At 51.5% G+C, this 21,366-nt stretch overlaps 2 protein-coding genes across 2 annotated transcripts; both read left to right on the forward strand.

The window, feature by feature from the left end:
- The first annotated feature begins 317 nt into the window (after nt 1-317).
- On the forward strand, nt 318-3,614 carry LOC128781171 (anionic trypsin). Its single transcript, XM_053926248.1, has 5 exons — nt 318-426; nt 1,226-1,385; nt 2,436-2,689; nt 3,128-3,264; nt 3,407-3,614. Exons 1-5 carry the CDS (start codon nt 387-389, stop codon nt 3,557-3,559), a joined length of 744 nt encoding a protein of 247 aa, XP_053782223.1. The 5' UTR covers nt 318-386; the 3' UTR covers nt 3,560-3,614.
- Nucleotides 3,615-16,875: 13,261 nt separating this feature from the next.
- On the forward strand, nt 16,876-20,229 carry LOC128781170 (anionic trypsin). Its single transcript, XM_053926247.1, has 5 exons — nt 16,876-17,031; nt 17,831-17,990; nt 19,051-19,304; nt 19,743-19,879; nt 20,022-20,229. Exons 1-5 carry the CDS (start codon nt 16,992-16,994, stop codon nt 20,172-20,174), a joined length of 744 nt encoding a protein of 247 aa, XP_053782222.1. The 5' UTR covers nt 16,876-16,991; the 3' UTR covers nt 20,175-20,229.
- The last annotated feature ends 1,137 nt before the right edge of the window (nt 20,230-21,366 follow it).

Genomic DNA, 21,366 nt, shown 5'->3' on the forward strand with positions numbered 1-21,366 from the left:
TCAATCTCCATGAGGTCAGAGGATTCCTCAGGGCCCTGGATGTTCTTCTCTTCCCAACCCTCATCTCCTCAGCTTGAGAAGGCCCCACTGTGATACATGGGCGCTTAGCTTCCCCTGGTGTCCCCCATCCCGGAAGACTTCTGGGAGTCAGCTGCTCTTCCTCTCTGCCCTCAGAAGGGAAGTTTTCTAATCTCCTGTAGGTCACAAGCCCACAGAGTGGCCAAACATAGCAGAAGTGATGCAAGGCCCTGGGAAGGGGAAAGCTGCAGGTGTGCTTGTCGGGGAGAGGCTGTGGCCCTCCACCCCCACGTCCACCCCCGCCCTCCCCGGGGGTGATATAAAGGCTCTCCACCATCCACCATACACCCAATTTCAGGCCGGCCACCATGAATCCACTGCTGATCCTCGCCTTTGTGGGAGCTGCCAGTGAGTCCCATGCATCCCCTCAGGGCCCTCTGGCTCTGTCTCCTGGGGGAGATACCTGCCCTGCCATTGCTGATGTTCTATCTCCCTTATCTATCACCCCTTTATCCCACTTCTGGGCTCTCTTTAAACCTTGCCTCTCCATCTCCCACCTGACTCCACTGCTAGCCCATCATCATGCATCCTTCTCGGTGCTTTCATTAGAGAGGCTGGAAAGGGAGACCAGGGGAAGGTGGTCCGTGGAATATATCAGTGGTCTTAGGGTTAGCTCTGGCAGCACTGGGCTAGCTCCACCGTGGCTGTTCTTAGCCCCACAAACACCTAGGGAAGCTGGGGGGACACTCAGGCCGGAGCCCCAACCCTAGAAACTCTAGGGTCTGGGGTGTGGCCTGTGGGTTGAATTTTTCCAGCTGGGCCAACCCATCCTGATAATCATGGGTTCAAACAGCTGTGGCGAGTGCACAAGTGAGGAATGAGCGAGAGAAAAGTGTTCAGTGGGAATAAAAACTGCATTTGGAGCCACATCACATTGATGGCACTATGAGGACCCTTCTTGGTCCTTGGCCTCCTGATGCCCCCAGTCTGGGCCAGAGCCCTGTGGGGACCCAGCTATGTGCCCTGCAGACACAGAGAGACATTTGGGAAGACCAGCTCCATTGAACAGATCAGGCATGGCTGTGCACCGTGACTGCCAGTCACCCTGCCCTTTGGAGGAGCCCTAATTAGTACAATCCAGCCACAGCACACGGCTCCACCTCTAACATCCTGCTGAGCCAGCTTCTCCTTCCTGTCTCCACTCAAGTCGCTTTCCCCACTGATGATGACGACAAGATCGTCGGGGGCTACACCTGCGAGAAGAACTCCGTCCCCTATCAGGTGTCCCTGAACATTGGCTACCACTTCTGCGGGGGCTCCCTCATTAATGACCAGTGGGTGGTGTCCGCAGCTCACTGCTACAAGTCGTAAGTGCCAAGTGCTGGGTCCTCTCCCAGAGCTCGGGTCAGTCCTGGGGAGGACAGGGAGTGGGTGAGAGGGGTGGGAACATGGAGAGGAGGAGTTGTCCATGACTACTGATGCCCAGGAGTTGGAGTGATGAGGGGCACATGTAGGAGGCCTCTCACACCCAAAACAGATAAAACAGTGAGGGCTACAGTCCTGAGAACATTCTGGAAGGAGCTACTTGGGGCGTGAAGCCCCAAAGGAAAATAGGCAAGAAGTTGGCACAAATAACCTTTGCCAGCTGGTTGCACATTAAAAACACCTAAGAAATGTTAAAAAAAAAAAAATTGATGCCTGGGTCCTATCCCAAGGTAATTAATTCAGAGTTTTCAGGAAGATCTTCTAAATGTTGGTGAGTTTTGAAGGCTCTCTCTCTCTCTCTCTCTTTGTGGTGATTCTGTTCTCTGACAGAGCTGGGATCTGCTGCCTAGTAGACCAAGGGTTCTCAGAGCTGAGTGTGCTTTAGGATCAGCAGAGGGCCCGCTGGACCTTGGGTGGCTGGGTCCCCCCTCTGCAGGGATTCTGATTCAGCAGGTCTGGGGTGGGAACAGGGACTTTGTACATCTACCAACGTCCCAGGGCCACACTTGGAGACCCACTGGATTAGATCATCCAGAATGACAGTGCCTACCAGACCAGGACAGGAGGGAATGAACATCACTGCTGTACTTAGCCAGGTTACAGAGTATCAGGAATGTCTGGGGGACTTGGAGCTTTGCATCTGTGCCCTTGACATTGGAGATATGGAGCAGGGGGTGCAGGAGAAGGCAGCTTGAAAAGCAGGTTGAAGAGCTATTGCAACTGGACACTTCACCCCATCCCCTCTCCACTAACACCTGCCACAGAAGCAGAATGGTCCTTGGTGTGGCTCCTGTACTGCCCACCACCCCTCTACTGCCCCGAGCCATGGTGCCACAGCCCCACCGTGAGCAGGGAGCTCAGGATCCCAGGGAAGTGGGGGTGTGAGAACAGGGTATGTGAGAACAGGTCCTCAGGTGCTTTCTTCCCAACAGCCGCATCGAGGTGAGGCTGGGAGAACACAACATCGAGGTCCTGGAGGGGGATGAGCAGTTCATCGACTCTGCCAAGGTCATCCGCCACCCTGGCTATGACAGCTGGACCGTGGACAATGACATCATGCTGATCAAGCTGTCCTCACCTGCGAACATGAATGGCCGGGTGTCTGCTATCTCCCTGCCTACGGCCTGTGCGCCCGCTGGCACCCAGTGCCTCATCTCTGGCTGGGGCAACACCCTGAGCTCTGGCAGTGAGTGGGGTCCTTGTGTTTACCCTCTGACTTCCCAACATTTCCAAAGCCCAGCACTCCCAAGCTCAGCCCTCTGTCAGTGTCCTCTACACACAGAGGATTTTATTTATTTAGGGAGGGGAAGGAAGGGAGAAAGAGAGGGAGAGAAACATCTATATGTAGTTCCCTCTTGATGGAGCCCTACTGCAGACCTGGTCCACAACCCAGGCATGTGCCCTGACTGGGAATAGAACCAGCAACCCTTTGATTCACAGGCCTGTGCTCAATCCCCTGAGCCACACCCACACCAGCCAGGGCTAAAGAGCATTGTTTCCTGCTGGGGCTTATGTTCCTGGGCTCCTCACCTAGCTGCCCTCTGTGTATTGTCCTGGATTGCTGTCCCCCATCCTGGCCTTTCTCATATATCTCCTTTCCTTTGCCTCTTTCTGCTCCTCAAAGTCAACAACCCTGAGCTGCTGCAGTGCCTGGATGCCCCACTGCTGTCCCAGGAGGAGTGTGAAGCCTCGTACCCTGGACAGATCACCGACAGCATGATCTGTGCCGGCTTCCTCGAGGGCGGCAAGGATTCCTGCCAGGTGATTGGCCCCCTTCCATGAAGAGACCCCTGGTCTTTCCCCTGACCTGCCTGGGAGTCGAATTGGAACCGCCAGGGCTGTGGGCAGTCCTCCCCCCTTTTCTCACATTTTACAAAGTGTGTCATGTCTTCTTTGTCCCCAGGGTGACTCTGGTGGCCCCGTGGTCTGCAATGGAGAGCTCCAGGGAATCGTCTCCTGGGGCTATGGCTGTGCCCTGGAGAACAAGCCCGGTGTGTACACCAAGGTCTGTAACTTCGTGGACTGGATTCAGAAGACCATGGCCCAGAACAGCTAAAGGTCTCACCCAACCCCTCGGCCATACCAATGCTAATAAAGTGATGCTGATTCAACCTCCTGTGTCTGTGCCTGCTCCCGCCACCAGTTGGCTCTGGGAAATACACTCCTCCTGGGGCCAGGCGGGACCCTGGATCCTACAGATGAGCAGAGCGCCCCCCTACCACCTGCGCTCCCTGGAATAGTAGTTGGGCAGCATGTGAAGGCATGGAATCCAAAAAAACAATACGCAGGCGACGAGGACAGGCTGTTTCTGGCAGGAAGTCTGTTTCAGAAAGGCTGTGTCAGAGGACCCCTGACCATGGTTGCACTTGAGCATGGTGCTAGAGCGTGCCAGATGCAGCTCCCAGCACAGACACATCTGGGGCAGCACCGTGCAAACACCTTGGCCACTTCTGAGTCCCTTTGTCACATGCTGAGACCTAGCCTGCGCTTCCCTCCTGGCAGCCCAAAGCCCCACTTGGCCCTGTTTCTTGACAACCTGTCCACGTGTCTTCCCTGGGCCTCAAGTCCTCAAACTCCAGAGAAGTCTGCCTTTTGTTCATCTCGCCTCACGACCCCAGTGTGTACGGGCCACAGTGAGTGCTTTGCAGACACTTCCAGGTGTGGCTCGCCCTCCCCTCTGGAGTGCATATTATCCCAGTGGTCCAGACAAGAAAGCAGAGGTTAGTTCACTCACGTCCCTCGTCCAGCAAATGGTAGATGTGGGGGCAGTCTCCTTGTTTGCTTGGCCCCAAAGCCTGTGCTGTCTCTAGCCCGCCTCAGGGTCCCTCAGACGGCCACTCTGGTCCATCAGCTCTGCTCCCCAATGTCTCTCCAGCCCATTCCCTGCCTCACTGCTCTTCCAGAGGGTCTGATCTCCCATCCACCTTCCACACTGCGTGCAAGGGGTCTTGCGCATTACATCATGTCCCGATTGGTGCTTTTCCCGACCTCCCACAGCTTCAGAGACAGGACCGGAGCTCCTTACCCAGGGGATGCAGGGGGGCTGTTGCTGCTCTGCCCAGGCCTTGGTTCCCAGCCTATCTCCCTGTTCCTCCACTCCCCTGTGATGCTCCCATGCTCAGAAGTCCCCATGGTTCCTCCAAGGAGCCTCGCACCTCTGACCCGGAGCTCCAGCACTATGGCCCATCTCGCTCCATGGCCTTCCACCCACCCTTTCACCCACTTCAGAAAAGTCTTTTCTGACTCTTCCTATTCCTGATTCTCGTCCCCCCACCCCTGTGCTGGTGCCACTGGCCCTGGACCTGAGTGAGGCGTTTTCCTTCTGGTCCTCGCTGACGACCTTGCTATTTCTGCTTAGTAAACACACCTGTGTCTACCTTGGCATTTCACGGTGAGCTCCTTGGGAAGAAATCTTGTCTTGCTCATCCTGATGTATCTAGTGATTAAACAACGCCCAGAATACACAAGGCCCCCCAGTGACTGAGTGAATAAAGTATGACCTAGGAGTGGAGGGAAATGTACTGAAGGAAGACAGAGCCTTCCAGGAAAAAGGAAATATATTGGTTCCCCAGGTGTGATCCCTGTACCAGCAGCCCCAGATTCACTTGGGAATTTAGGAGAAGTGCAAAATCATGGGCCCCGCCCCAGACCTAGTGAGTCAGCAATTCTCGGAGGAGACCCAGCAACGTGCATGTTGACAGTCCTCCCAGGCATTCTGATACAAGCTAAAGCTGAAAAACCCGTGCAGTACTGAGATTGCTAGGCCATTCTCTCGGTGCAAGCAGTAGTGACTAACATTTCTACATTTCAGACCCATGAGGGATCGGCCATTATTCTTATTCTTATTCTTAGATGAAGAGATGGGGCTTGAAGAGCTTTGGCAGCTCGCCCAGGGTCTCCTACACAGAAGTGGAGGGTCTGGGTGGGGGCCGGCTGGTGGCCTTCCCCTAGGGACAGGGACCTCAGTGGCCTCAGGTACAAGGGCACCTAGCAGAGCCCGGACCTTAAGTAAGGAGGCCTGGGGACTGATTCCAGCTCTGGTTCTGCATCAGCCTGACTGGCTACCCATGTGGCCTCCAGGTCTCAGTTACCTCTGAGAAATCAGGAGACAAATTTTAGGTTAGCATGACTGCCTTCACGTGCTTGAAAGGTTTCCAGAATTGCACTTATGTATAACACATTATTTGTGTATCTCCTCCCCAAACACCACAGTCCACCTGGAGAAAGGCACACAGGTAACCTGGCTTTCCCCTCCTGTCCCCAGCAAAACCATCCACATCCTTCTGACCCCCTCCAGTGGCCACGTTCAGATATGCAGTTACTTAGGTTTTAAAAATTGAGGAACGGGTGCCCCCTGCTGCCCAGGATGATGAATGATCCAACTCAGCACCAAGCTCCTTTGGAAAACAAAACAAATAAGCTGCAGGTGCACTGGGCAGGTGACAGTGTGACAGAGGCCAAAGCTGGGACAAACCCCATCAGGACTGAAAGTAGCTGTGCTACCAAGACAGAGTGGTGTTACTCTTTTTCAGGCCCGTCAGGATGAGGGTCCCCAGCTGGATGGTCTAAAGGCAGTTTACTGAGAGCGTCAGTTATTGGGAGACCCAAGAGGCCAATCAGTCAGGAAAATATACTGAGATAAATCGAAACAAGTCGTGCATTGATGAAATTGTTTCCCAGTGTGCAAAGGGAATAAACACACAGTCATGGAAACCAAGGCCTTTGATTCAGGCTAATGGTAGAGTGCTGTGAAGTCTGTCGCCATCCCTGAGTGAGAAAACAGACCGTCTCCCCTTCCTCTTTTCCCCCTAAATTCTAAGAGACACACCGCTGCACCCACTGGTGACACCACCAGGTAGCACTCTGGTGTTCTCCACGCTGACACCTGTCCTCTTCCTTGTCTGGGACAAGCAGCGGGTCCCCAGCCTGGCAATGAAATAGAAATACCCAGTGCAATTTAGGCCTTGATTGTTTGTTTCCAAACCACTTAGTAAACCCAATCCTAGAATTTTTTATTGAAAAGATCCTGGGACTACTCTGAAATATGCATTGTTTGCAAGCTTTGTCAGTGATTGGAGGCTCATTTAGCAGATTCACCGCCATGAAACCGCTTCTTCTGCAAACTGATCTTCTTTGGGAAATCTAACAACTTTGTAAATTAAACAAGTGGGTTTAGTCAAGTAGCAGATTTCAAGGTATTACTTAAAGCAGTATTTTGTTATTTTTCTTTTCTTTAAAATTCTGTTATTTTATTTTAAATAGATAGTGTAGCTACAGGGCTCAGGAATCAAAACAAGTTCACACTGAAAAATGGTACTTTTATTTCCACTTTGCTTCTGTGTCCTCTGCTCATTCCTAATAGGTAACGACTTTTCTCCATCTCTGATCCCTTCCAGTGTTACTTCAAGCAGAATCAAACAGACAAAAGTATAATTCTGACTTTGCCCCTTTGTTAGACAAAAGGTACTACACGGGAATGCGATTCTGTCCCTTTGGGTTTTTTCTGTTGATGCTGTATCTTAGACAACTTCCACGGCAAGGTGAAATACCTCCTTCTTTCTTAGCTCTGAATAGTGTTCCTGTTTGTCAGTGTCTCACAGTTTATTTATCCAGTCCCTCACTCAGGGGCACTTGTTTTTCTCGATTGTTTTGTTATTCCAAATAACGCAAAGAGTTTACACAGATTTTTATTTGTATTTAAGAATATATAGGGGATAAATTCCTGTCGGCAAAGTTCTGGTTGAAAAAGTAAATGCATTTTGTAGTTTCTATAGCTATTTCCAAGTGGTTGTATCATTTTGCAGTCCTATCAGCAACCAATTCAGTGGTCCCCACTCCACCTGTGGGGGGCACGTTCTAAGATCTCCAGAGGGGGCCTGGTACCGCAGATGGCATGCAGTCCTACGTATACTGTTTTCTCCCCTGTATGTGTATACCTCAGATAAAGTTTAACTTACGAATGAGGCACAGTGACATATCGGCAACAATAACTAGTAATGAAATAGAACCATTTTAAAAATATATTCTAATAAAAGTTATGTGCCTGTTGTCTCTGTCTCTCTGAATATCTCATTGTGCTGTGCTCACCTTTTCACTGACAGGAAGCATTTCACGGCCTCCCTTTGGCATGCCCACAGGGCCAGCATCGCTACTCCTGTGCTCTGGGGCCGCTGCTAAGTAAAATGAGGGTGACTTGAATGCAAGCGGCACCATTGTGGTTGACCCAATAGTTGAAACAGGTGGATGATTCCCCAAGGCCGGGAGGGCGGAGAAGGGTGACATGAGATTTCATCATCCCACTCAGAACCACTCCCACTTTAAAATGTACAAACTGTTCATTCTGGAATGTTCCATTTACTGTTTTCATACCTCGATTGAGTGTGGAAAGTAGAACTGTGGGTAAGGAGGGGACTCCATGTCAAAGTGCATACCTCACCACACATCAGCCCGGGAGTGCCCTCCCGTGATTCAACGTGGTCCCATTGGCGAAAAGCAACATGTCAGTGTGAGTTTAGTTTGCGTTAATCACGGCGAGGTTGTTTTCCTGTGGGTAAGCACCATGCGGATCTTTGGTCCGAACCACCTGTTCTTTGCCCAGTTTGTTGGGCTGCTGCAATATATTCTTTTTTTTTTCACTTTTTAAATTATTTTATTGTTATGCAATTACTGTTGTCTGCATTTTCTCGCCACCTCTCTACCCCACCCCAGCCAAACCCACCTCCTTCCCCTGCTTCCACCCTCCCCCTTGGTTTTGTCCATGTGTCCTTTATAGTAATTCCTGAAAACCCTTCTCCACACTGTCCCTTCTCCCCTCCCTTCTGGCTATCATTAGATTTTTCTTAACTTCAATGTCTCTGGTTATATTTTGTTTGCTTTTTACTTGTGTTGATTATGTTCCTGTTAAAGGTGAGAATGTATGGTATTTGTCCCTCACCACCTTGCTTATTTCACTTAGCGTAATGCTCTCCAGTTCCATCCATGCTGTTGCAAAGGGTATAGGTCCTTCTTTCTCTCTGCTGCATAGAATTCCATTGTGTAAATGTACCATAGTTTTTGGATCCACTCATTGGCTGATGGGCACTTAGGTTGCTTCCAGCACTTCACTATTGTAAATGGTGCTGCTATGAATATTGGGGTCCTTAGGTTGTTTTGGATTGGTGTTTCATATTGTTATTTCTAGGAGTTCATCATATATTGGAAATATTGGTCCTAATGATGAGAGCTGAAAATGTCCCATGTTGTCGATTATGTCTTGATTCGGTGTATATTTTTCCACATAACTTTGTCATCGTGAGGTAGTCAAGTTGCTCTCTTTTTTTTCTTTCCTAGACTTTAAGTCGGAGTTTGTCAGGTGACAGAAGGAAGTGCCATTTAGTGAAAGGAGATGTAGGCCACCCAACTGAGGTTAATCAAGGGCATCTCAGGCAGGGAGATTAAAACACCTACCAAAATCGTTAAATGTGTCTGCCCTTCAGAGGAGGCATGACTATCTACTCATTTGAGTTCTGTGCCTGAGACATCATGTCCCCAGGTCCCCACACCCACTTCCCCAAGGCCCTGGACCTCCCATGACATCTGAAGCCCACAGTGGCACTGGTCTTCCCATCGCACCCCTCACAATGTGCTGGGCTCTCAGTTCTCCCCCTGTGCCCAAGGCAGCAAAGCCCTGCCCCTGGGCCCTGGTCAGTTGTCCTCCAGGCCTCCCCAGAGGTTCTGAGTTGGCCCAAAGGGACAGAGTCTCAGTGTATAGGGGTCTCATTCTATGGTGAAGGCTGTGATGTCTGCATGTCACAGCCCCAGGGGCAGGCCCAGGGTACAAGGGGGCTTCGGTTTCCAGACAGGGCAGCTCCCCACTAAGACGACAGCAGCCTGCAGAGGGGCGGATACTGGATCGGGGAGAAAACCAGCCCTCCCACCACAAGCAGGCAGTCTCACAAAGACACTGGTCCCTAAGGAGCTAAGAATGTCCTGAAGACAGGGTGTGGGGTGAGGAGGGAGATCCTCAGCCCAGTGGGACCCTGCCACTGCCACCTCACACTATGGGGCGGGGTCTGATGTCACCACCTCCCAACTCCAATACCCTCAATGGACAGCTGCTCTGGAGGTCTCTTCCAGGCTCTGAGGGGTGGGCCCGTGGGAGGGGTGGCTGTGGGAGGAGCGTTTTTGTACAAAGATGAAACATTGTGGGGGCTGGTAGCCACAGTGATTCATCTCTATGGGAAACCTTTACAAAAACTCTTCTGCCTGTCCCATCCCCCCAGGCCTCCAGGGTCACAGGCCTGAGGGTGGCCTGCTTCAGAACCCCTCCAGGGTACTCCTGTCTACTGTCTACTCAAGGCCAATGTTAAGGACAGGCCTGGATGGGAACTGAAACTTCTAGGCAGAGAGAGAGCCCAGATGTAAGGAGGACACCTCAGTGGGCTCATGGGGGAAGGACTCAGGGATACTCCTGCATCTCAGGAAAAGGTCACTGGCAAGGGACATGGGAGGGGACCCATTCTATAGAGGAAGAAGACAGAGGAAACCTGGGTTCTGGGACCCTGTTCCCCTGTCCAGGCCACACTCCTTTGAGAGGCCCTCAGAGACCATCGAGAAAGGGGCCCTGGGCCCTCTGGATGGACTCTGGCCTCGTTCTGTGGCTCCAGGAGCCAACGCCGAATCGGTCCTGTGCACAGGTGTGAGACTCTCCCATCAGCGCTCATCCCGGATCCCCCCAGACCAGCCAGGACCCTTTCTCCATGCCTCCATCTGTTTTCCTCATGGCCCCATGTCACTGTGCGAACCTCAAAGTTTTTTTTGGAGATGGAACCAGGCTCACAGTTGTAGGTAAGCGAGTTGGGGCTTAAGGGCTGGGGGATGACAAAGAGGGGCAGGGACCCAAATGAAGCCACCATCTTGGGGGCTCAGGTGAAAGCATGTTTTATCAGAAAGATCTGAATTCTTGCTTGGATGCAGACAGGAGGGGACAGGCTCCATCTCCAGCAATTCCAGGGACTGGCTGTTCCATATCTGGGTTCCCCTCCCTGGAGGCAAGTGCTCTGTGCTAGAAAGGGGCCACCTTGTCTATCTCCGTCTCCTCAGAGGGTGCCCCGCCATGGCCATGACAGACGGAAAGCCTCTGGACGTACACATGCCACAGTCCTGCGGTTTTTCTGCCTCACACAGAAGGGGACGGACACAGGAGAAAGCAGGAGCAGGGGGTTCGTGGAGCTGAATAGGTCCTCTTACTATAGTATTTCAGGGGGCAGGGTTGTCCCCCTGCCTCTACCTCCTGGAGCTTCAATTCAGCTGAGAAAAAGGAAAGAGAGCTGGCAGGTGGCCTTGGGGAGGAGGAGTGGAAGGCCGCAGGGCCAGTTTCCTTATCAGGCTTCAGGGCTGTGTGAGTAATGAAAAGCTGTTTTTCAGCAGTGGGACCAAGCTGCTGGGATTACACTCTAAGGGCCCTGAAACACCAATCCAAAAGAACTTATGCACCCCAATGTTCATAGCAGCACAATTTACAATAGTGAAGTACTGGAAGCAACCTAAGTGCCCATCAGCAAATGAGTGGATCCAAAAACTATGGTACATTTACACAATGGAATTCTATGCAGCAGAGAGAAAGGAGCTTTTACCCTTTGCAATGGCATGGATGGAACTGGAGAGCATTATGCTAAGTGAAATAAGCCAGGCAGTGAGGGACAAATACCATATGATCTCACCTTTAACTGGAACATAATCAACAAAAGAAAAAAGCAAACAAAATATAACCAGAGACATTGAAATTAAGAACAATGTAACAATAGCCAGAGGGGAGTGGGGAGGGGATAGTGGGGAGAGGGGTCTATAGGAGCTACTATAAAGGACACAAGGAAAAAATCCAGGGGGGGAGAGGTGGGGGAGGGAGGTGGGACTAGTTGGGGTGGGGTGTAAGGATGGAGAGAAAATGCAGATAATGTAACTGAATAAAAAAAGAAATGAAAAAAATAAAATAAAATAAATAAAAAACAAAAACAAAAACCTTCTCCTCTTCAGGCCAAGAGAAAGGATTCCTGATGCCAGCTCAGAGGTGGAGCCTTGAACTTCCAGCCTGCTATCGCCCCAATGTGGATTCGCCTTTTTCCATTCCTAGCTCGTGCTTCTGAAGGGCCGTTTTCATCTCTCAGCTCATCCCTATGTACCTGCACAGCAGGGTGCTCAAGACCTCACTCTCCCCCAAGTCTGGGAAAGAAACAGGTGCAATCGGGTCTAGATACATAGCCCAGAGCCTGCCCCAACAGAGTAGCCTTGAGGTGGATGGTCCTCAAACCAGAACTGTGTGGTTGGCACCTGTGTGGACTGAGCACTCACTTTTCAACCTGGAGAGCCTTTCACAGATGCAGCTATAGGACAGGGTGGCCTATAGGAAATAGGCACACCAGTTGACTACCTTCCAAATGGACGAAGCAGCCTAGAGTTTGATGAGTCAAGTGAGTGGAGGGAGCCCAGTTGGCGTATCATCAACGGGGCTTGTGGAGTTCAGTCTGAATCTAATATGATTTAGGAAAATAAATATACATGTCATTCATTAAACCCTGGGTACCATGGAGAAGTAACAGTTGCTACAATAACAGCAGCCCACATGGGTAGCCCTCCTGGACTCTCTCCTGGCCCTCTTCTGCTTACTCTCCAATAGACTCGGGGGTCACTTAAGCAGTTTCAGTAGGTCCAGGGAAGGGACAAAGGTGACTGAAATGCATACCATGAGGCATTATATTATAGGAACCAATCTATCTTTAGATATGTTTTTCAAAGCCTCAATTGCTAAAGACTTCCCCATTCACCCTCCATGGAAGGCTAAAGAATATATAACATGCAAATTTTCCCTCTGGACATAAACATGCCTGTTTTCTGGCTTCAGGATGGGGAATAGCATGGGGCTGGGAAGGAGCAGAGCTTGTCTAGGTAGCCAATCAGCCATGACCAGTCCATGCCTCCACCTCCCTCTCCCTTTGATTTTTCTGGATCACACCGAGTGTCTCTGCACTACCCAAACGCAGTGATCCCCAGGCTAAGATAGTCAAGAAAATAGTTCTTATTGGCTAAAGAGAAATTGTGCCATGGAGGAAATACGTTGTTTGGGAAAATAAGGGATGAGGAAAGGAGCTAGGATTTTGGAGGAAACATAGCCCAGAAGGTGGTAATCTGGTTGGAGAGTGATAAGGGACCCTGGCGACTAAGAACTGAGGAGAAATACCTGAGCTGGGGGGACTTGGGGAAGAAAATATTTTTTAAAAAAGAAATGAGTGACTTGCAGTCTGACCAAAATCTACATTTCAAACCCCCAGAAGGTCTGAAAGACTCTAATATGTAGCAACATGATGGGAAATGAACTTGGCTTGAAAAAGGAAAGCTTCAGGGGACATCTGTTCATTCCTCAGCCATGTGACCCTGGAGAAGTCCTTTTGCCTTGAGCTTTAGATTCCTCATTAGTAGAAAGAAGAAAATGGTGCCTCCTGCCCACCTTGTGAGGCCCCACTGAGCACCAGGCATGGGGAAGAGAAGCCAAAGGTTCTGTGGTTGAACACACAGGCTCTAGAGTCAGTTTCCCAGGTCACATTCCACCTCCACCACTGACTGGCCACGTGACCTTGAGCAGGCTCCCTCACTCTATACAACTTATTTTAGCATCTATAAAATGGGCAACCCCCTAGGTGGCTGTGATACTAAAATTTTTTTAACAAGGTCCCTGAAAAACTTACACAGTGCTTGGTATAGTAAGCTCAGAGAAACTGTTCCATATTTTCATAATCAAAAGACAGTGGTTTGAGCCCTGGCCAGTGTGGCTCAGTTGGTTGCCCGTCGTTCTGCAAAAAGATCTCCAGTTTGCTTCCTGGTCAGGGCATTACCGAACAGCAAGTGGGGTCCTGCTGCCCATCACCAACCTCTAGGCAAAATTCCAGAGGCAAAATTTTGGTGAAAAACGAAAGGAGTTTTTATTCAAGGACTACACAATTTTGGACTCACAGCTTTCCACATGCATTAGTCACTTAAACTAGAACTCTTTACCTCCTTAATTACAGCTGTAATCACTTAAGCCTACCCTTTAAGGCTAAACTCGTTAACTCTCCAGTTCCCCTAAAGTCTTCCAGCACCATTCCCCCTGTTAGCTTTTACTTACCTTATTTCTGTAGGGTTAGTTTACAAACTGAAACAACATAAGATACAAAAGCTACACATTTTGGAAGAATGGCAGGCTTCTGCCTCTGAGCTCACCCCTTCTAGTATATCCAGAGAAGAATAACGGTGCCACCCTCTGCCAGGCCAGCCCGATCCTAGGCTGCACACGCAGTTCCTTCCCATCCAAAATCCATGCAAAATTCATCCAAATTACCATCTTGTTACCGTGTTGGGAAACCCAGGCAGCTACAGCTCTATCATCCAGGCATCCTTGTCAAGGAAGAAAAGCCTGAGAGACTGAGAGCCAGTCCATCTAAGATCCCGAGAGCCCTTCTTTTACTTCAAACCTTCTTGCCCATAGTTTCCATGAGCTCTGGAGGCATTCAGCATCTCAGTCAATCCTGTCCTAAGCTGTTTACCATTGCCTTAGGCAACCTCTTCATATGGCCCCTTTCTACTCCTCCCCAGCCATGTGATCAGATCTGTCTGTATCCAGGGCACATGGCTGGGTTGCAAGTTGGGTCCCCAGTCAGGGCGCGTGCAAGAGGCAGCCAGTCGATGCTTCTCTCTCACATCAATGTTTCTCTCCCTCTCTTTCTCCCGCCCTTTCCCTCTCTCTAGAATCATTAAAAGAAAAAAAAAAGACAGTAGTTTGATATGTTAAGCACTAAATATGAACTAGGAGAATGTCTTAGAGATGTAGCCAAATGGATCCATGTTTCAGATCCAAGAGAACCAGGAACTGCATGTCTTATCCAAACTGAACTGGGCAAAGGTGGACCTGAATCCATCCTACACACCTGGATCCTCGCTGCACTTCTGAGCCTAGACTACAATGTAAGGGTCCCCGCCCATCCCCATCTTCTCTGCCTGTAAGGTGGTTCCTGCTACTTTGAGGAAACTGACCTCATAGTCTGTGTGGTGTGATAGTTTATTCTAAAAAGGAGCACAAAATAGCAGGAGAAGGCTGGTCTTAAGGCTTTTAACACAAAAAAGCCCCAAGCTCTCAGGTGTTCCCTTTTAGATAGCGTCAGAGACACAAGCACCACAAATACCGAAATTTTCTCCCTGGTCTCAAAATAATTCCCTGTATTCTACCAAGGATTACCTCCCCATATCTGTCCAGGGTGTGCTGGTATCTCCAATAAGGGCCTCTCCTTATCTTGTAAAGAGGGACTTCCTATGAAGACTCCACAGCAAGGGGATAAAACAAAGTAGCATATTTGGTGAAACTACAGGGCAAGCCCCTACTAGTGAGGCTCCATAACCTGGGTCAGCTACCTGTGAGCACAGAGAGGTGAGTCATCTATGCCCAGATATGTCCTAGAGGGGCCCAGGCCATGGTAAGGCAAGGCTCTGAGACCAGGTGGCAGGTGGAAGGTTATTCAACCTTCTATTTCTGCCAGGGAGACAAACATCAGGAGGGACCAGAGGTGGTTTGTCTCTGACTTGGTGCCAAATCAACCTTCTTTCGATGGCACCTGCCATGATTCCCAGGCTTTGCCACTCTTTCCAGGCTTCCTGTGGCCTTGAGGCTATTCTTAGACCTGTATTCTGGAGCAAAGCAGGACAAGTCTGAGTCTCGGTCTCATCTTCTATCAAGGGAAATAACTTTCTTCTTCATGCCTCACAATTAAAACATTTGTGAGACGTTAAGCTGGAAACTCAACACAAACAAAAATCAGCATGGTGTGTGCAAAAGCTTGTAAAAATCTGTCAGGCACTGTACAACATAGCAGGATTCCCACCTGCTATGGGCCCATGGGCAGTTGCAGGGTGTGCAGTGAGGACAGGGGACAGCTCCAAGCAGTGGGTCTCCTGGTGGGGGGAAGCTGTGCCAGGCACTGGACCAGACAGATGCCTCCTGAGTCCCTCTCAGCCCCACCAGTCTCACATTGGCAGCTCCCCTAGGTCACTCTGCTCTGCGCTTACTCCATCCCTCCAGCCTGCTTCCTCTCTCACCACCAGACTTCTGAGTTTTTCTCACTTGATCCTTCAGCTCCAGAACCTTTCTTTACTCATTTCTACCTTTCAGAGAATTCAATGAACTCCGCCTGCTCCTGCCCCTTGCTACCCCTGAGCTCAGAGAAGCTGAGAAGTCTCTTCATCAGAGGGCTCCTCCACCTACCCGTCTCCCATAGACTCTAACTTGGCCTAGCTCCATCTCTATACTGCCGGCCAGCTTGTGCCTCAAAAATCCCAGGGTTGCGTCTTGGTGGCCATTGTAGGCCCCAAATTGAAACCAGTTTTGGGGAAGATTCACTCTATAGGGCGCCCAGCACAATAATCCCATTGTGTCTGAAATAGAAAATTTCGGAATCCTGCCCCACCCCTCCACATGCACTGTGTCTTTGCTTTTGATAACCCAGTACTTGACCCCTTCACCTTGTGCTAATCCCTCTCCCCACTGCTGAGCCTCGGCCAGAGTCCGGGTTTACTATCCTCCAAACCCTTTCTAATGTCTGCTTCTGTGGCACCTAATTCTAGCTCAGGCTGCCAGCTCTTAGCAAGTGGGGCAATTTTCACCAGCATTCGTGCAGATTCCCATGGCAAGCAGGAGGCTGTTTAAAAGAGACCCGATAATAGCATGAGTGATGAGAAAGACCAAGGCCCCAGTGGTGGGGAAGAGGAAGAATAGGCTATTGGTCTTCCATCCTCCAGATGTATCGGGCAAACGCCTATTTAACCCTTGCCCTGTCTGCTTTCCAAAAACCCCCTCCATACCCTTAGTAGGCAAGAGAGCACCTGCACACCCAGACTCCCAGGAGACTCGGCCTCTTCCTTTTCATCACCTCTTCATGTTAGGATCCCGGATCCCCAAAGCCCTGGGTTTGACCTTCCTGCCCACTGGTGTAGCATTGAGAGAAATGTCACACATAAGAGATTCCTTTGCTCTCAGGGGACTCCAGACAATGAGCCGCCCCAATGGCTCCCAATATGAGCCCTTCCTTAGTGTGAGGTAAATCAATCTCCATGAGGTCAGAGGATTCCTCAGGGCCCTGGATGTTCTTCTCTTCCCAACCCTCATCTCCTCAGCTTGAGAAGGCCCCACTGTGATACATGGGCGCTTAGCTTCCCCTGGTGTCCCCCATCCCGGAAGACTTCTGGGAGTCAGCTGCTCTTCCTCTCTGCCCTCAGAAGGGAAGTTTTCTAATCTCCTGTAGGTCACGAGCCCACAGAGTGGCCAAACATAGCAGAAGTGATGCAAGGCCCTGGGAAGGGGAAAGCTGCAGGTGTGCTTGTGGGGGAGAGGCTGTGGCCCTCCACCCCCACGTCCACCCCCGCCCTCCCCGGGGGTGATATAAAGGCTCTCCACCATCCACCATCCACCCAATTTCAGGCCGGCCACCATGAATCCACTGCTGATCCTCGCCTTTGTGGGAGCTGCCAGTGAGTCCCATGCATCCCCTCAGGGCCCTCTGGCTCTGTCTCCTGGGGGAGATACCTGCCCTGCCATTGCTGATGTTCTGTCTCCCTTATCTATCACCCCTTTATCCCACTTCTGGGCTCTCTTTAAACCTTGCCTCTCCATCTCCCACCTGACTCCACTGCTAGCCCATCATCATGCATCCTTCTCTGTGCTTTCATTAGAGAGGCTGGAAAGGGAGACCAGGGGAAGGTGGTCCGTGGAATATATCAGTGGTCTTAGGGTTAGCTCTGGCAGCACTGGGCTAGCTCCACCGTGGCTGTTCTTAGCCCCACAAACACCTAGGGAAGCTGGGGGGACACTCAGGCCAGAGCCCCAACCCTAGAAACTCTAGGGTCTGGGGTGTGGCCTCTGGGTTGAATTTTTCCAGCTGGGCCAACCCATCCTGATAATCATGGGTTCAAACAGCTGTGGCGAGTGCACAAGTGAGGAATGAGCGAGAGAAAAGTGTTCAGTGGGAATAAAAACTGCATTTGGAGCCACATCACATTGATGGCACTATGAGGACCCTTCTTGGTCCTTGGCCTCCTGATGCCCCCAGTCTGGGCCAGAGCCCTGTGGGGACCCAGCTATGTGCCCTGCAGACACAGAGAGACATTTGGGAAGACCAGCTCCATTGAACAGATCAGGCATGGCTGTGCACCGTGACTGCCAGTCACCCTGCCCTTTGGAGGAGCCCTAATTAGTACAATCCAGCCACAGCACACGGCTCCACCTCTAACATCCTGCTGAGCCAGCTTCTCCTTCCTGTCTCCACTCAAGTCGCTTTCCCCACTGATGATGACGACAAGATCGTCGGGGGCTACACCTGCGAGAAGAACTCCGTCCCCTATCAGGTGTCCCTGAACATTGGCTACCACTTCTGCGGGGGCTCCCTCATTAATGACCAGTGGGTGGTGTCCGCAGCTCACTGCTACAAGTCGTAAGTGCCAAGTGCTGGGTCCTCTCCCAGAGCTCGGGTCAGTCCTGGGGAGGACAGGGAGTGGGTGAGAGGGGTGGGAACATGGAGAGGAGGAGTTGTCCATGACTACTGATGCCCAGGAGTTGGAGTGATGAGGGGCACATGTAGGAGGCCTCTCACACCCAAAACAGATAAAACAGTGAGGGCTACAGTCCTGAGAACATTCTGGAAGGAGCTACTTGGGGCGTGAAGCCCCAAAGGAAAATAGGCAAGAAGTTGGCACAAATAACCTTTGCCAGCTGGTTGCACATTAAAAACACCTAAGAAATGTTAAAAAAAAAAAAAAAAAAAAAACTGATGCCTGGGTCCTATCCCAAGGCAATTAATTCAGAGTTTTCAGGAAGAGCTTTTGAATGTTGGTGAGTTTTGAAGGCTCTGTCTCTCTCTCTCTCTCTTTGTGGTGATTCTGTTCTCTGACAGAGCTGGGATCTGCTGCCTAGTAGACCAAGGGTTCTCAGAGCTGAGTGTGCTTTAGGATCAGCAGAGGGCCCGCTGGACCTTGGGTGGCTGTGTCTCCCCACTGCAGGGATTCTGATTCAGCAGGTCTGGGGTGGGAACAGGGACTTTGTACATCTACCAAGGTCCCGGGGCCACACTTGGAGACCCACTGGATTAGATCATCCAGAATGACAGTGCTCACCAGACCAGGACAGGAGCGAGTGAACGTCACTGCTGTACTTAGCCAGGTTACAGAGGATCAGGAATGTCTGGGGGACTTGGAGCTTTGCATCTGTGCCCTTGACATTGGAGATATGGAGCAGGGGGTGCAGGAGAAGGCAGCTTGAAAAGCAGGTTGAAGAGCTATTGTAACTGGACACTTCACCCCATCCCCTCTCCACTAACACCTGCCACAGAAGCAGAATGGTCCTTGGTGTGGCTCCTGCACTGCCCACCACCCCTCTACTGCCCCGAGCCATGGTGCCACAGCCCCATCGTGAGCAGGGAGCTCACGATCCCAGGGAAGTAGGGTGTGAGAACAGGGTATGTGAGAACAGGCCCTCAGGTGCTTTCTTCCCAACAGCCGCATCGAGGTGAGGCTGGGAGAACACAACATCGAGGTCCTGGAGGGGGATGAGCAGTTCATCGACTCTGCCAAGGTCATCCGCCACCCTGGCTATGACAGCTGGACAGTGGACAATGACATCATGCTGATCAAGCTGTCCTCACCTGCGAACATGAATGGCCGGGTGTCTGCTATCTCCCTGCCTACGGCCTGTGCGCCCGCTGGCACCCAGTGCCTCATCTCTGGCTGGGGCAACACCCTGAGCTCTGGCAGTGAGTGGGGTCCTTGTGTTTACCCTCTGACTTCCCAACATTTCCAAAGCCCAGCACTCCCAAGCTCAGCCCTCTGTCAGTGTCCTCTACACACAGAGGATTTTATTTATTTAGGGAGGGGAAGGAAGGGAGAAAGAGAGGGAGAGAAACATCTATATGTAGTTCCCTCTTGATGGAGCCCTACTGCAGACCTGGTCCACAACCCAGGCATGTGCCCTGACTGGGAATAGAACCAGCAACCCTTTGATTCACAGGCCTGTGCTCAATCCCCTGAGCCACACCCACACCAGCCAGGGCTAAAGAGCATTGTTTCCTGCTGGGGCTTATGTTCCTGGGCTCCTCTCCTAGCTGCCCTCTGTGTATTGTCCTGGATTGCTGTCCCCCATCCTGGCCTTACTCATATATCTCCTTTCCTTTGCCTCTTTCTGCTCCTCAAAGTCAACAACCCTGAGCTGCTGCAGTGCCTGGATGCCCCACTGCTGTCCCAGGAGGAGTGTGAAGCCTCGTACCCTGGACAGATCACCGACAGCATGATCTGTGCCGGCTTCCTCGAGGGCGGCAAGGATTCCTGCCAGGTGATTGGCCCCCTTCCATGAAGAGACCCCTGGTCTTTCCCCTGACCTGCCTGGGAGTCGAATTGGAACCGCCAGGGCTGTGGGCAGTCCTCCCCCCTTTTCTCACATTTTACAAAGTGTGTCATGTCTTCTTTGTCCCCAGGGTGACTCTGGTGGCCCCGTGGTCTGCAATGGAGAGCTCCAGGGAATCGTCTCCTGGGGCTATGGCTGTGCCCTGGAGAACAAGCCCGGTGTGTACACCAAGGTCTGTAACTTCGTGGACTGGATTCAGAAGACCATGGCCCAGAACAGCTAAAGGTCTCACCCAACCCCTCGGCCATACCAATGCTAATAAAGTGATGCTGATTCAACCTCCTGTGTCTGTGCCTGCTCCCGCCACCAGTTGGCTCTGGGAAATACACTCCCCCTGGGGTCAGGCGGGGCCCTGGATCCTACAGATGAGCAGAGCGCCCCCCTACCACCTGCGCTCCCTGGAATAGTAGTTGGGCAGCATGTGAAGGCATGGAATCCAAAAAAACAATACGCAGGCGACGAGGACAGGCTGTTTCTGGCAGGAAGTCTGTTTCAGAAAGGCTGTGTCAGAGGACCCCTGACCATGGTTGCACTTGAGCATGGTGCTAGAGCGTGCCAGATGCAGCTCCCAGCACAGACACATCTGGGGCAGCACCATGCAAACACCTTGGCCACTTCTGAGTCCCTTTGTCACATGCTGAGACCTAGCCTGCGCTTCCCTCCTGGCAGCCCAAAGCCCCACTTGGCCCTGTTTCTTGACAACCTGTCCACGTGTCTTCCCTGGGCCTCAAGTCCTCAAACTCCAGAGAAGTCTGCCTTTTGTTCATCTCGCCTCACGACCCCAGTGTGTACGGGCCACAGTGAGTGCTTTGCAGACACTTCCAGGTGTGGCTCGCCCTCCCCTCTGGAGTGCATATTATCCCAGTGGTCCAGACAAGAAAGCAGAGGTTAGTTCACTCACGTCCCTCGTCCAGCAAATGGTAGATGTGGGGGCAGTCTCCTTGTTTGCTTGGCCCCAAAGCCTGTGCTTTCTCTAGCCCGCCTCAGGGTCCCTCAGATGGCCACTCTGGTCCATCAGCTCTGCTCCCCAATGTCTCTCCAGCCCATTCCCTGCCTCACTGCTCTTCCAGAGGGTCTGATCTCCCATCCACCTTCCACACTGCGTGCAAGGGGTCTTGCGCATTACATCATGTCCCGATTGGTGCTTTTCCCGACCTCCCACAGCTTCAGAGACAGGACCGGAGCTCCTTACCCAGGGGATGCAGAGGGGCTGTTGCTGCTCTGCCCAGGCCTTGGTTCCCAGCCTATCTCCCTGTTCCTCCACTCCCCTGTGATGCTCCCATGCTCAGAAGTCCCCATGGTTCCTCCAAGGAGCCTCGCACCTCTGACCCGGAGCTCCAGCACTATGGCCCATCTCGCTCCATGGCCTTCCACCCACCCTTTCACCCACTTCAGAAAAGTCTTTTCTGACTCTT

The sequence above is a fragment of the Desmodus rotundus genome, chromosome 6, assembly GCF_022682495.2.
Source record: "Desmodus rotundus isolate HL8 chromosome 6, HLdesRot8A.1, whole genome shotgun sequence".
NCBI classification, from domain to species: Eukaryota; Metazoa; Chordata; class Mammalia; order Chiroptera; family Phyllostomidae; genus Desmodus; species Desmodus rotundus.

What these genes read in the sequence shown, in the direction of transcription:
- LOC128781170 (XM_053926247.1), top strand. Translation starts at nt 16,992, where the DNA reads ATGAATCCACTGCTGATCCTCGCCTTTGTGGGAGCTGCCA. An exon ending in GCAGCTCACTGCTACAAGTC is followed by an intron (nt 17,991 to 19,050) that starts GTAAGTGCCAAG and finishes TCTTCCCAACAG; the next exon opens with CCGCATCGAGGTGAGGCTGG. An exon ending in CAACACCCTGAGCTCTGGCA is followed by an intron (nt 19,305 to 19,742) that starts GTGAGTGGGGTC and finishes TGCTCCTCAAAG; the next exon opens with TCAACAACCCTGAGCTGCTG.
- LOC128781171 (XM_053926248.1), top strand. Translation starts at nt 387, where the DNA reads ATGAATCCACTGCTGATCCTCGCCTTTGTGGGAGCTGCCA. An exon ending in GCAGCTCACTGCTACAAGTC is followed by an intron (nt 1,386 to 2,435) that starts GTAAGTGCCAAG and finishes TCTTCCCAACAG; the next exon opens with CCGCATCGAGGTGAGGCTGG. An exon ending in CAACACCCTGAGCTCTGGCA is followed by an intron (nt 2,690 to 3,127) that starts GTGAGTGGGGTC and finishes TGCTCCTCAAAG; the next exon opens with TCAACAACCCTGAGCTGCTG.